General features: G+C 42.7%; 1 protein-coding gene across 3 annotated transcripts in view; it reads right to left on the bottom strand.

Moving 5' to 3' along the window:
• SLC4A4 (solute carrier family 4 member 4) overlaps nucleotides 1-16,118 on the bottom strand; it is a 363,621-nt gene that overhangs the window by 320,999 nt on the left and 26,504 nt on the right. For all 3 annotated transcript variants that reach the window (XM_019516767.1, XM_019516766.1, XM_019516765.1), the window contains exon 2: nucleotides 15,712-15,891. In XM_019516767.1, the coding sequence (XP_019372312.1) occupies nucleotides 15,712-15,891 (180 nt within the window). The remainder of the gene's footprint in view (nucleotides 1-15,711; nucleotides 15,892-16,118) is intronic.

The following is a 16,118-nucleotide window of genomic DNA, read 5'->3' on the forward strand; positions in this document are numbered from 1 at the left end:
ATTAGCTCTTCTTCCAGCTGATCAGATCAAGTAATGAATGGCTGGGTGCGATAAACACCTCCATTTCATAAAACCGGAATGTCAAAATACACTTAAATAGGAGCAATGAGTATAAAAAGGGCAAAGCATAACTGGGGAGAAAAGAAAAAGAAAAAAAAGCTGAGCAGTGAGAATTCTTGGCACTGATGAAAAGCTGCACTGTTTGCTTGCCCGGAAATGCTGAACAAAAAGTCACTGCCTACTCTTCTCTCTGAGTTTCCTGAATGTAACTGGATCACCAACTGGTATCTATTGTTCTACTCTCAAGGAACAGTGCTCATTACCATATACCCTTCCCCAGGGATGGGTTTTCAAATTAACACAAGAAAAAAAGAAAAGAAAACAAAGACCATTTTTTAGGTTGGCAAATCATTTGTGCCTAAAACACTGAATAAGAAAAGGAACAAATGCAGTCACTTAATTAATAAGATATGTTCATGAAAAAGGAACAACATGGGTACAAGTTCTTAAATGATATGCAGTGTGCAAAGGAAAGCCGAGTCTGACCAGGATGCTGTAGCTATGTAGAGGTTTATTTAAAAAAAAAAAAAGTCTGGAATCAAGAGTTGTGGCAAATGGGGCTGGAAGAGACCTCTAGAGGTCATCTAGTCCAGCCCTCTACTTGAGATAGGATCATCCTTATCCAAACCATCCCAAGAAAATCTTTGTTTCACCTGTTACTAAAATTACACTGGCAACCCCAGACAACCCTGCCAAACAACCACAAAGCACAGCACCCTAACCTGCCACAGGTAAAGCAAGGGTCAGGGACGCAGCCAAGGTCCTGCTGCTCCTGGGGTTGTTAAAATATGCTCAAGAGATTAAAAGGAAGAAGGCACTACAGAAGAAGGCAAAAACCTCCACAGTCCACATCAATCTGACCATGGGGTAAAATTCCTTCCTGTCCCCAAATGTAGCATCAGGCTGACCCTGAGCAGAGAGGCAAGGCCCTTGAGCCATAAACCCATGGGTTTAAGTCCCAGCAAGGTCACTGGCACACCCCAGTGAAAATCCCCAGCCTTGGCTGTAGCCAACAGCCTATACCTCTGAGGAAGGCTTAAAAAAAAAAACAAACAAACCCTGACATGTTATAATAGAAAGAGGAAAAATTCCTTCCCAGCCCCCAGGAGAGCCCAAAAGCATGGGAAATACCTATGGTATACACTCCTAGATCATCCCTCACCAATGCTTATCCAACTTCTTCTTGAACACCTCTACTGAGGGATATTCCACAACTTCCCAAGGCAACCTATTCCATTGCCTCGCTGGTCTAACAGAATTTTCTTTATACGCTTCCCCCAAAGAAACTCAGTGCCCTTGGTGGGAAAAAAAATCCTTGCCAAGCACAGCAGCAAACAGATCACCCCATCACAAACCTTGACAGGGCCTCATCCTGCAAGAGTGCTGTGATAGGAGTTGAGAGCACTTAGCAGGACTGGGCCACAGGTAAAGAACATGGGCCTGAACACTCTGCAGAGGAATCTGCTTTGACATACATCTTTGTTTCTTCTTCCCAAACCTGCCTCTCCTCTCCATTCCTCCCCCTTCAAAACTATATTTTGTTGCTTATAGTTCCCCACACATACACACCTCATTCCTCACTCATTCCCCTATTTCTAGCTATTTCCCATCTCTTCACACACACAACATTTTACAGTATTATTCTTAAAATAATAATGCCAAGCAAAGGTCCAAGCTTTTAAGTGTGTGACAAAGGCCAGCTCCTCTCCTTTGAAAGGTCAAAATAATTTCCCAACCTGCCCAGCCACTGACTCTGTGCCCAGAGAACAGGGTCACCTACCATAGAGGTGGTGGTGGGCAGGATCCTGCCTGAGACAGACCAGTGAAAACATGAAGGTGATGATCCTAACAGTGTTAGGAAACAAACTACCCAGAGGCAAAAAGCAGTAAGCCTGGTTCTACCTAGCGGGACTTTCCATAAATAATTCTTTTTAAAGGATTCTTGTTGCATTATGTAAGATCTACTTTGTATTATTATGTAAGGGAATACATGGTGGCTTTGTCAGCATGTAACAGTGACGTCCATGTGATAAGTCTTCATTTAACCATGCACCTCTGACCACCTCACCTGCACTTTGTCCACTAATCTGTCTCTAAGCACCCTCTAAGCAGCTTCAAACAGCCTCTATATTTCATAGACAGAGATACACCATACTCCACTGAATGCAATCTCTCATTAGAAATGCTAAATATTCTCCTGAGCAAGCAACAGAAGAATTTCCTTTTTCAAAGAAGGATAGCTATTCACTTCAGTGTTCCCTACTGTGTGTGCTTAAATAGTTCTCTCTTTCTCTTTAAAGCAAAAAGCAAAAAAAGGGAGCTCAGGGCAAAAATCCACAGAAGCTCACACATGCACTTGTTGGCTGTCACAAATCCATGCAAAAACATCTCTTCCTCCCACATCAGCCCAAGGTTCTCCTGTATTTGCAAGTTGGAACCTCCCAAAAGCCTTTCCTAGGACAGGGTGGATCATTGGGAATTTAAACATTTGGGTTACCTGGCGTGAACATGCTAGACATTGGCCACTTTACTCTGACTGCAGCCAGCTGAGGCAGAGCACTTTGGGAAACCCCAACCATTGTCTTTTAAAGATGAATGAAGGAGACTGGTCTTCCTGGAAAAATTGGACCATCCCACTGAAACAAAGACACCTGATACCCAGCAACTGTGCTGTGGATGCTTTGGCTGGAAGGGATATTTTCTTCCCCTGTCACTACCCCTGCTATTTTCCATAGTGCTAGCTTAAAACCTTTCAGTACAGATTCTAATCCTGGACTTCCTACTTGTGATGTTTACAATATTCTTACTGAATTCAACAAGCTCCTTATGAGTGCTGAGATTCACGTGGCCCCTACCATCCCGACTGGAAGTCAGCAGAGAACTTCGCTATGCCAGGGCCTCTTCAGATAAAACAGTCATGTCAAAGAGAGGTCTTACAAAGCTTGTTTATTTGAAAGCATCCACATGGAAGAGTAGGAAAGTTAGAGAACAGCGAAACACATCAGAAACGCACTCACAGGCTTCTTTAACTTTTCTTTTTTTTCTTTTTTAATGTTGAGTGTAAAAATGAGCCCACTGCCATCCAGGATGGTCTTTTACCTTTTACGACCTTCAAAAACCAAAGCCAATGGTTCCAACATGAGTCTGTAGACCTTTGGTGGGATTCTCAAATCAAGGAGCTAATGGACCTGATGCAGAAAAAACACTTAGGCGTATACCCATTGAATTCAGTGGACCTTAAAGGTGTGTGCCTAAGTGCACTGAAAAATCAGGGCCATCCAAACTAAACCATCATCTCAACTTTACAGATTAGCCCACCCAGATAACAACAGAGAACTACTGGTGAGTACAACCATATGCATACAGAGGACTTCAGTCTCCAGGACTGTCAATCTAGCAACAATTTGTGCACTGTTTTACCCAAGTTAAAACATTCTCTCTGTTCCCCTCCAAAATAATGAAGGCATTTAGATAGCTTCAATCCCCACAAAAGTAGACACTGACACAAGCTAAGAAGCAGCATTTTTTGAGACCTTAAGAGTACCAAACAATCCATTTCTTAAACCAAAAAGCACAGCAGAGATGTCCAAAGATGCGAAAGACAACGCTTCATAGCATTACAACCCAGGTCCAGCAGTAGAAGCCAGTGCTCCAAGGTCATTCTCTCTTGGTAACAAGCAGCAAAACCTAAATACAGAGGGATGGCATTAGCCTAAACCAGTGAGCAAACTATTTTGTATTTGGATTAAGAAAGGAAAAACCCTCCACTTCCATAAATCAGCATAGGGGATTCATGCTAGCAGAATGTTTACCACAAAGTCTTTTAGATCCCTAGACATCTGGATAAACTAATTGCAGATTAACCAGCTTCCCAAAGCGGTGTCAAGTGATGTTACAGGATCACAAGAGTTTAGACAGACAATCTATTTCAGATATTTTGAGTCTTCACATTAAATGTTCACAGCTCATTGGCCACTACCTCCAGGCAGGTAAATGGCTAAGATGAACACATGCACTAAAACTGACATAGCACGTTTTTCAAGATCAGGATCGTCTAGAATTCAATTTTTCTACATAACTGGATAGCAAAGAATTTACCTTCAGGGGGAAGCTGATTTTTTTTTTTTAATCAGAAATGTTAAAAGCTGCAGATGAATCATAAACTTTGGATGATATTTGGTCATCATTACAGAAGGTAACCATGGCTACAGAGACAAATTGATCCAGCCAGACCTATAATCACCATAATTGTTGTCAAAACTGCCCTTGATGAGAGCAATACAAACCTCAAAATGCCACTTTAGCAGAATGACATATTAACATTAAGTTTTCTCTTTCCACAACATGTTCCTCCTAACTTGACTCTGAAAAGTCAAGAGAGATTGTTAACTAAAACCCCAAAGAATGTCAACACATGAGAGCGGAAAGACATCTATCAAGCAAACAGCAGATCTTTGCATACCAACAGAACAACGTGCCTCATTTCCAATTTTCCCCTATATCTGTCACTGACAGGCCTTCTGAATACCACTCCCCTTGCTAAAACCAGATGTCCTTCTCTCAGATCCAGTTCCATTTCTGAGTGTAGAGGGATTCTGTGCCTTACTGCAACTGGGAAAACTCTACTTGTGAAGGCTAGCCCCCATGAAACCACACACAGAATATCACCTTAACGGAGACTAACACTTTGTATACACATTTATATGTGCACTGAAAGATGGCAGTTACAACTGTTAAACTGTGTGATGGAGTCACACAACAATGGCTTTTCTTCCATATGATGATCCTTCAGTACATGATATTATAATTATAGATACAAAAATCATGCCTCTCCTATTCTGGACAGTCTGTCAAATAGAGTTACTGTTTTTGGGAATAAAAGTTCCAAGAAAGCCATATGGGAGCTTAGTCTCTTACATTTTTTTTATTCTCTTGCATGCATGCCAGAAAGTCAAAGTGATCTGACATAAGCATGAGTGTTCAGTGAGTCAAAATGCCACAAGCAAACAGCTAGCTTATAGGCATTAAGTAGTCATATTCTTCTCATTTCATTGATAGGTATATAACCATTTTTAACTACTTGGGGCAGACAACTCTTGACTGAATGAAATTCAGAGGTATATCACATTATCTTAACTATTAAACACACATCCTTTTGGCTCCAGGCTGAGGCCTGCACTGGCAAGCCACTGAGTTTGGGTTTGTTGCTTTACTGTGAAGAGACATTTCAGAGAGATACCAAAATACTTGGGTGCAGCTGTTTATGGCAGGACAATGGGGAGGGGAGGGGGATGAAGTAAGACTGCAAACAAGGGCAGGGAAGCAAGAAGCAAGTCTTTCATGAATTCCCAATCCAATTTAGCAGAATCAAGAAAAAATGGATTCTCCAGGGACTCAATGACTACAAGCAGAGGACTGAGTTCTTTAAAGTTTGTCTTATGATCATATTTCTACATGCAGAAATCTGTTAACACAAATGTGTACACCCCCTTTCCCAGTCTCTGAGAAGTTGATTGTGTAGTTTTAGTCACCCCACTTAATAGTAGGTAGAATAACAAACAATTGCTCACAGGAGCCAAGTGGAGTGGGTAGTGTTGCACAGATCTGAAGGTTTCCAATGAAATTTAAGGCCTCATATTTGATATTTATGGAAGTATTGGGGGAGTTCCATCCCATCTCTTGAACATAGTACACTGTTCCATTTATAACCTCACTCTGTGACAGAGGTAGACAGAGTGAGCCTGTTCATTTAGCACTGTAAAAACCTCTTTCTTGCATTCAGTTGGCAGACACACAAGTTTCAATCCTACAAAATTCTGAAGTACATGCCTAATTTAACAAGTAGGTCCAGTGACTCCAACTAAGCTTCAGCAGAAATAATATCATGCTGCAGGAAAGACATGTGCTTAAGTATCTTGCTGAACCAGGGACACCACTAAGTGTTAACACCTTTCTTCTGTAAGTGGAGGTAATTGAGTATCAGTTACTCAATAATCAGGTTTGGGTATCAGTTACCCAAATAATCAGGTTTGAGTACCCAAATAATCAGGTTTGACATCAGCAAAGCATGAGAACACAATGCATTACACTATGTTTTTAGGAGTCTGCCAATGGGCAGTCAGAATAAAACTAAATATGTAAATTTGGTCATTCCACCACCTCCCTGTTTAACAAAACATTAAATTAGACTCTAAAAAGATACCTGAAGTCTTAAAGAACAACCCCTAAGTGCCAAGCTTTCATGTCGACATTTGGTTTTAATACAAAAGCTATAGGCAATATTCCTAGTGTGGTAGCAAGGCTTTAGGTTCAGTGATCTCTGAAGTGCATAAACAAACACACATGGTCTACATTTCAGGCAACAACAAAATGGTAATTCAGGTCATAAAGGTCCTCAAAGGCAAAAAATAACTGAGATATTTCATTAAAGTGGGCTTATCTTCACCTTGTCTCAAAAGCCCTGTTCTGATATTACAGTTGAGATAACAATGCTCTGGTTACCATAGGGTAAATCATGATATTTGGGCTCAGGTAATTAATGGGAAGGTGATCTGGGACCATCTGTGTTTCAGAAAGGAAGTACAAGAACAAATGATGCGACAATCCATTTGTCTGTTCCTTTCCTCTGTAAACACTGAATGCAGGAGATATATCTAGGGATCTACCTAAATCACGCCAGAAGTGCACTGCTCAGAAGGTCCTTTAATCTTGCTCTTTTCCTTGCACACCCTCCCCCCACCGCTGATTGACCAAGGGACCCTGGCAGCCCCATCACCGACTGCTGACCAGGAGGCAAAAATCATGGCATATTTAAAACTATAGATTTTGCCTCCTACCTAATCAGGAGCAAGTGATGAGTGGTGGGGTCCCTCAGCCAATCAGCAGAGAGGGGTGGTGCACAGGGAAAAGAGCAAGATTAAAAGAGCCACTGCACAGCACACTTCTGGCACGATTTAGGTTGATCCCTCAAAATATTTTCCTGAGTCCTGTACCTTGCATACAACCAATGAAAAAAAAAAGGCTGTGTGGCAGGGCACTCTTAGTGCCTGCCACTTTAAGGGCTGAGACAAGCAGCCAGCAGGTGCCTGATTGTGGTGGCCATTTTAGATCCCTCGCCGCCTATATAAACAGAACAGTTTGCTGCTGGCAGGCCAGGCAGAAACATTGCCTGACCACAAAGCTGTATGCAACATCCTGCAGGTAAGGGCAGGAGCTTAAGGGGATGGTTTGGAGGCTCCTGGTCCTGGGCATGACATAAACCTGCACCCTGCCGGGAATGGGTGGCCTGATGGGGCTCTCAATGGCACGGGAGCCCCCAGGAAATCCCAGGCCAGTTACCACCCTGGTGAAAGGTGGGTCAGGGCATCTTAATAACCCTAGCTCCCACAACCAGGTGGGTTACCCCACAGTAGGGCCAAAAAGGCCAACTGATGTTAGAGAGTGGGCCAGAGGCTCAGAAACCTCACTTGAAACACCCTCAACTGATCAATGCTGGGGCCAGGACCATAAGGGTCAAAAGGGCCAGGGGCCCACTGCGAGGGATGCCCAGAGCTAAAGGGCCTTGGAGGTGAGGCCAGGGCCCGTGCGGCCAAAGGTCCCGGGGTGGGGGGGGGCACACCTGAGAGGGAGAAGAGTTCAAGGAGCCAGGCAGCCCAGAATGAGAGCAGAGTAGGCTGCCTGATTGGAGGGATCTAGTCGGGGTCTGGACTGAAGGATTCTGGGGCCCAGTGTGGTGCTAGTGGTGGTAGAAGAACTGTGGATACCAGCTGTGAGGCTTGGGCTGCAGTGTAGGGGAGGAACAGAGCCACAGATGGCGCCCCCTGGCATAAGGGCAAGAATGGGCAGCGTTCCACCTAATTAACATCATAATTATATATCATCAAGGCATGGCAGGCGAGGAGACAGGCAGTTGCCCATAGGAACAGGTGGGCAGGCCAGCATGAGATCTGGCCCCGAGCATGTCCACAGTTACAGCTGTAAAATGCAACCAGATCAGAATGGCAAACAGTCAATATCTGAATACATAAAGGGAAAAGCAAAAGATAATCAGGCTCACCCTACTTCCCCCCTGCACCTCTCCCTACTTACTCCCCAGTTAACTTCTTGGCACTGGGGTTTTGATACACTATTCACCAGCAACAGGTACTGATCGTTGTCACAAACAGAACAGATGGACATAACTTTTTTGCTTTGCTATTCTTTTAGGCATATTAAGACCATAAATACAAGCTTGTTTCAAAAAACAACCCAAAGAACAGAGACATTCTAGACATATACTACCCATCTGAGATCAGGTTTTTACTATCATATGCTGTATACAAACCCATATTAAGACGTCACCCCTGTCCTGAATAGCTTACAATATTAACCCCCATCATCCATATTTTGACATAACAAATTGTCCAAGGTATTCTAAAAAATGACAAATATTTCAAATTTCAGGATGTCCTTTCTTAGATTCTCTGCATCTGTTATTCCTAAGCCACATTTCTGCAATAAAAGGCTTTTATAAACTGTTGTTTGAATTCAGATGCATCAATCAAACTGATGGTTTTACTACTTTCAAATACTGTCAACCATGCAGACAAACTAAACAAAGGCAAGAATTCTCACAATGTCAAGGAATCTCAAAACTGCTAGTTCTTTTTTCTGAGCCACCGAAGTTAATATACTGTTTGTACGGCATTCAGAATATTGCTGTTCTACAGGTCTATTTCAGAGCTTCAACACAAGACAAAAATGCCCTCATTACAATTTGCTTTCTGACTTTCCCATCTACTCCCTGCTACCACAGACCTCTCCAGGAAACACATTTCACTGGTTGCAGCTATTACAAACAACAGGAAGGTAACCCAAAAGAAACCACAGAATAATATGATTTGGGCTCTGATAAGCAGAAATTCTTCCTGGAACAAGTAACACTGTCCATCCCAGGAGTCTTCAGATATTTGCTGTGGAATGGAGGGAAGAAAGTCTGGATCAACAATCTATTCGGGGTGGAGGGAAAATCCATTTCATTTGCCTCATGCCAAAGCAATTCCTCCCCTACCCTGCTCCTTCCAAAAAAGCACAATTTCTGCCCTTCATTGCAATCCATGACTTGTGCACTTGCTCCACGCTATGAAACCAACAGCTGTCCTACAGCTACCCAACCTTCTCCCCATTAAGTGGATCACTCTGAATGGATGGGCCCCAATGAATGTAAAATTGCTGCTGTAATCATTACATTGCTGACTATCCCATCCTAAGATCCCAAATTTCCTCACAGCATCTCATGTGTTCTCTCATTCTCCTTTTCCAAGCCACAAGCATCAGTAACACTTCAGTTTTAGATTTCAAATTCAGGGTTTCCCAGCTGTTTGAATATTAGATTTTATTAATTCATTCTAATGATCATTGGCCTGTTTGAACAAAACATATTTGAACAGAGGGTGGATTTAAAACCTGGTTTACACCAGCTATACTTAACAGCACCTGTTTCTCCAAGGCATATTTGTATGCCAGGATGCTAGAAGGCTCACTTAGATGTTTGTAAACATTAAAAATGCAAACAAAAACAAACAAAAAACCCCTCACATTACTGGAAGCAGCAGCATGTTAGTTCAACCTGGCTCAGCAACATCTGTAAATATCAGCTATTCCATAAAGCTATTAGATAAAAGTACCAAAAAAGCCCTATATGGGGGGGGAAGGGGTTACTTTTGCAAGTACCCAGTGTTCTATCCAAGATCACAGATATACACCAAGCCCAGACCTGTAGCTAATTACAGCCACTGGTTTTGGATTTGAGATGGCCTTAGTAGTTTTGGCTCATGTCACAGTTGGTGTCCTCATACCAGCTGACCAACCCAGGTTTGCAATGAACCTGGAGACCAGTTTTTCCTCATTGCCCTAGAGCAGAGGTTGTCAACTGGGGGTATGCAACTTTGGAAGGTCCCAAGGGGTATGTGGCAGTGGCACGGAGAAGCTGCCAGCACTTCTGGTTTTGCTAGTCGACTGGCTGCTGGAAAACCCCCCACACACTCATCAACTGGCCACTGGGGGACTCCCTGCTTCTTGGCTGGCCACTGAGGCACACTGACCAAAAGAAGGTTGAAAAATCCAGCCCTAGAGTTATCCCCTACAGGGATGGAGCACACAGATTGCATTGAGGAGCACACAGATTGCATGGAGGGAAGCTCTGCTAGCTCTCTGAAGAACAAAAGAGAGAGAATGTCCATCTGGTTGTGGACAGACATAAGAGTTATATTGGTAGGTAATGGCAAATTGAGATAAGCTGTTACGATGTAACTGCTTGCTCCTATAGTAATAAGTGTATCAAAACCTTGATAACTTGAACCCTGTTTTATTCTGGGTTGAAGCTGCAGCAGTTTAGCTCACTCACCCCACTGTAGTAGTATGCATACATAATAGTTGCATTCTAACAGCTGATGCAAGATCCCAGTCCAAATTGCTCCTCTCCTTTAAAAACAGTAGGAAGTTATATTATTCATAGACTCTTGAACTATCAGTATGGTATATTTCATGAGCACTAAATTACTAGGAAGAAAAACTAAAATAACTCCTGCATATGATCAGCTTCACCATTCTCCTCCAGATGGGAGAGCGCCAAACAGTTCCTGCAACTACTCTCTCTTCCTCACACAGATTTTGGGTTGTTCACAGTAACTGGACAAAAATAAAAAGTTACTATGTACTTAATATTCCCTGGCTGTTTAGCCCCCAAACACAGTAGTGCCAAAAAGCAGTTTTACACTGAAGTTTGAGAGACCGGTTTACACCCTTGCCTGCATTCACAGACGTGACTCATCAGGTTCATCAACAGAGTGCAGCAATTTGAGTTTTAAAGTTTTGATTTTCTTTTTGTCTCAGACCAACACCGCTACAAAATAGATCCCTGAAACTTGAGCTGGCGTTTCTAGTCCCATTTGGGCGTAAACTCCAACAAGCAAAACATCCTGCATGGCATTTGCCCCAAAAGATTGTGAAACTACTGTTAACTAGATTTCACAACTCCCAAGGACAGATCAGGGAATAAGTGAGGCTGGCAGGTCAAAGGTGACCCAAAATTTCAATTCTGCACAAACAAGCTTTTGTAATAACTGAGATGTAGAGAAAGACACTTCCGTGAACCTCCAGAAACTCATAGAACAAACAGGAAGCAACCAAAATTCAACCATAACGATAGTTTTTCACAAACATCCTCTTGTAGAGTTTGCTATGCAAATTTTAAAGCATCATACTTGTGTCTGAAAATCAGAAAGTGAAAAACTAGAAACTACACTTGCAGGTTCAACTGACCATTCCATTTAACTGGAACTCAGTTAAAAATTTGATGTTTACAATTAATAAGATTTTACTAATATTCTCAATTGTTACCTGTAAGCCCAATGAAAAGGCTTTCTTGGAGTTTTCTTAATTTTAAAATAACTGTAAAATCTGCTTTTACATATTCTCAACATTCACAGAGGCATTATAGCCCACTGCCCTTCCCATCTTGGAGAAAGGATTCTTTCATCCTTGGAATCAATCCAATGTCTAATTATAACCCCCATAAAAGAACTGATCATAATGGTGTCAGAAGTTTTTATTTCACTGCACAGACCCACACAAATACAAATACACCCACCCCCTTCTAGAGGCCTATCAAGATCTCATCTTTTGAACTTGCTACTGGCTATATACATATTCATAATTTTTTAGCTACAGAAACTCTTAAAGAACTGCATTGATATGGTACATCTTTAGCACTCATTAGAGAGAAGGATTAATAGCACTGGTTTAGAGCCAGCCTCAATGCAAAGTATCATTATGCAACTGTTATCTATACTGCTGCCCCAGTGCTTCTTAATCCTGTGAATTGCACCATTCCCTGCTAGTCTGTTCTTGGGTCCCTTTAATAGGCAGCCAGCAAATATCACTGACTTTTGTCTAGTTCCAGGGTGGTTTGGCAAAATGTGTTTCTTCTTCATGCATAACTTCTCTCTTTCTCTGGCATTTTAAACGTCAAGACATGTAGCTTCGTATGAATATCAAGGAAGTCACTATGTAGCAGGCCTGATTCTCATTTGCACAAAGGCCACTTGATATCAATCTGAAGCTGAAAAAGGACCTTGGTGTACATGAAAATGAGATCTGCTACTCCAGTTCCCAGTCTCTGCAGCAATCCCTACTGGTTTCCAATCTCTAACACCTTGTAAAGACAATCCCCATTACATTTCCTGTTCACTTCCTACTATTTCCACCATTCCTTCACATTCAGATAAAGCATTCAGGCTCTATAATTCCCAAGGCATCTTTACACGTGCTCCGGTGGGGGTGGGGGCAAGTTTAATTAGAGCAGCTCTCAGAAGCTGCTCTAATTAAAGTGCCCACAGCGTCTCATGCATTCAGTGTCCCATGCTTCAAAATGGCAGTGGGGGCACTTTAACTAAAGCTAGTTTGACAAGCTTTAGTTAAAGAGCCTCTGCTGCTTTTTTGTAGTGCCGGGATGTTGAATACAAGATGCTGAGGCAGCTGGAGTGTGTTAACTAACATGCTCCTGCAGACTCAATTAATTGAGTCTGTTCTGATGCATGCTAATTAGCACAGTCAAAGCAGGCATCAGCTGTAGGTGCCCCAGGTTCTAGTTCACCCCCACATGTTCCACTCCTCACTGCAGTTCCAGTGTTCCTTCTCAAAAGTCTCCACTCCTCTAGCCAAGAGTTGGCAACATATGGCCTAGAGGCCAGATCCAGCCCTCAAAGTTGGAGGGCTTTGCCTGTGCCTGCACTCAGGCCTGTGCTGAAGCCAGGCAGCAGAGAGCTGCATCAGGGCCAGGCAGCATTTCCAGCTGTGCCTACACCACAGCTGCTTCCCCACACCCTCCCAGCTACACTCTAACACTGGCCAGGAAGTTTTGGCAGCACAGCAGCAACAAGAAGCAGCTTTCCCTGCATCCGTGCAGCTGGGAGCTACACCCATGGCACTGCCACTTCCCCCAGCCCCCCACTCCCTGTCTGTAGCATAGGTACAACCTCCACCTAGTGGGGAGCTGCACCAGGATCAGATATCTGCAACCTGCATCCGAGCTACTGTCACTTCTTGCCCCCTCAGCCTCCCAACAGTGTTGGCACAGCTTCCAGCTGGTAGGGAACTGTGCTAGGGACTGGCAGCTTCTAACTGTGCCTGTGTTCTGGTTCATAGTTTGCAAAAAGTTGCCAGCCACTGCTCTAAACCATATGGTTGAGAGCTAACATGTACTTCAACTTAAGCTACCTGCCCTTTTCAAACAACTGTCTTGGATTTTAAAATAAATCATTTCAGCTTTACCTTAACTCCATAAATTACTATCCAAAAATCATTGAGCTCTTTAACATCATCAGTGATCGCCTGCAACTGATCTTAACCAGAAACATCCACAACTCAAATTCAAGGCTTCTCAACACCCAAAATAAAGAAAATCATCCTATCCCAGGAAACTTTACTACAGTTGACATTATAGGGATCAGACTGTGGAGGACACCTGTCACTGCTATTGATTTTGGCTGCTTCTTCCTATATGGCAAAGAAGATTTGGTCTTCTCTAAAAACTGATGCAGTCATTAAATGAGTCGATAAAATATTAGATAAAAGTATAACCAAATGGTATAAGTCATTCAGATGTTCAAAAGTCCTTTGACGAAGGTCTGCAAAAACTGATAATATAAGCTTGGATCAGAAGCTAGCTAAAGAACAGAAAGCTAAGTAGAAATAAATGGTTGGTTTCTAAAGGAATGCCAAGAGCTTTTATACTAGGATTGATGGTCTTAAATATACTTTAGAATGAACTGTAACAAAGGGAGAAGAGAGGAAAAGGAAGAAGAAAATAAGCCAGAAAAATGGCCAAGAACACACAATTACTGCTTGGAGTATAGGTCAACCCACAAGGGGCGGGGGGAGGAGGGAGAAGGTATGATACAATTAGTTTGGGTTGAGAGAATGAGGAGCCTTAAACAAGTAGAGATGGAAAAGATTGGGTCCATTTACATCAGAGAGGGGACAAGATAAAGGTATGCTACACAGCAAAAAAAAAACAAAAAAAACCCAGAAAGCAGATGAGTGGTGTCTTTTAGCCCTGTCTTCGAACCTAAAATTAAAAAAGAAGGGGGTGGGGAAATGCAACAAAACTCAAAAGGTAGCAACCAGTAAAAGGAAACACTTTTTCACTCGCTACTACACCATCAGTCTATGGCAGTGCTTCTCAAAGTGGTGGTCCGCGGCCTGCTGCCTGTCCGCGAGCCACCGGTCGCCGGTCCACAGCGAGTTGCCAGGAAAGAAAGAAATATATTTTCAGAAGCATAACATTGATATGTCATAGCGCCACAGTTCCAACACTGCAGGTGACGTCATGTCGTGAGAGGTGAGGAAAGAGAAAGAAATGCTCTAGTGTTTGCAGGTGTATAAACCGTCCTGTGTAAATACATAAAGCAACCCCTAACTATTGGTAGTTAGTGAGAAAGCTTCCCAGGGGAAAGTTATCCCAGAATGGCTTACTACAAAGTCACCTTAGGGTTTGGCTTTCTTTTCATTTTCTTCTGAAGCATCTGCACTAGCCTCAGTCAATGACAGAGACCATCAGTATTATCCAGTCTTCCAACTCCAACTCCTATCACTAAATGAGCAAAAAGAGCTCCAGAATGGAAAACTCCACAGTGCTGATTCGACCAGCCAAGCAGGTTATGTCACTCCTGTCATTCTCCTTTTCCAGTGCAAGAGGCATGTTCTCATTCACCATATTTACTCAAATATAAGATTCATAGATGTTAGGGGCTGGAAGGGACCTCACTAGATCACCAGGTCCAGCCCCCCTGCAGTTGGGCAGGAAAGACTGCTGAGGTCAAATGATAACCAGCACTCGGAGAAAACCGAACTCCTAAATTAATAAATACTTTGCATCGGTATTCCACCAGGCTAAGGGTGTTAGCCTGCTTGACAGGACACAAGATGATCAAGGTAGGGGTGATCACTCTCCCATAGTTGGCAAAGATCTGTTGGGGAACATCTAAAGAGGCTGGATGTCTACAAGTCAGCAGGACCGAATGAACTACACCTAAGAGTGCTGAAAGAATTGCCTGATATCATCTCACAACCTATGGCAAAGCTATTTGAGGACTCGTGGCACTCAGGACCCTAGTGCCATGAGTCCTCAGTATATCATGACCTCACCCTGATTCTAAGACAACCCCCCAATAATTAGATTCTATATATGGAATGTATAAATTTGTTATAATTTTCTAGGTATAGAATCTAATTTTTGGAGATCTGCCTTGAATTTGTCCCTTTCCCACTGCTACAGCAGGGAAAATAAATCTAGGGGAAAAATAAATCATGACATAGGGCACGTGTGTGCAAGAGACAGGACAAGTGTCAGCCAAAGCAATTCCTTGCATGTGACATCAGCCTGGTTTTAATAACTTTTACTGATAGAGAACAACAGTAATTCAGGAGTCCCACCTGAGGAATGAAATGTTTGCATTGGACAGGCATACATTTCAAACAAGATGTTTAAACAACAAACACTGCCTAACCCCCAGAACATGTTGGTTACACGATTTCAACAATTCAGTTTCCTCCTAAATGCTCAGAACAAACCAGCAAGTTTCAATGAACATCAGGGAGAGCAGGACTCACTGAGTGGTTTAAGGATGCTGCTGCTCGTCTCATCGGCATTTTCTACGTCTGATTTGTCGGAGTAGTTCTCAGAGAATTTCTCTCTCTCTCTCTTCTCCTTGTGCCCAGGTCTTCTTCTATGACGTCTCCTCCTCCTATAGCTCTTAGGCACATGGACTCCGATGTAGACAGTGTGATGACCTACGGAACATAAGATGTTAAAAGCACTGATTGTGATGCCATGCAATTTACACAAATATCAAGAAGTCCAGTTTCTATCACATTTCAATCCGTTATTAACCTTAAAATGGGGGATAAATGTATTCCTTTGCATGTTATTAACTTGTAGATGTGGGTACCTAACATTAAATGCTAACTGATAGCTTCTTGCACCAGTTTTTGTTTGTTTGTTTGTTTTTTGGGGGGGG

The sequence above is a fragment of the Gavialis gangeticus genome, unplaced genomic scaffold, assembly GCF_001723915.1.
Source record: "Gavialis gangeticus isolate Ggan-Ray unplaced genomic scaffold, GavGan_comp1, whole genome shotgun sequence".
Lineage (NCBI taxonomy): Eukaryota > Metazoa > Chordata > Crocodylia > Gavialidae > Gavialis > Gavialis gangeticus.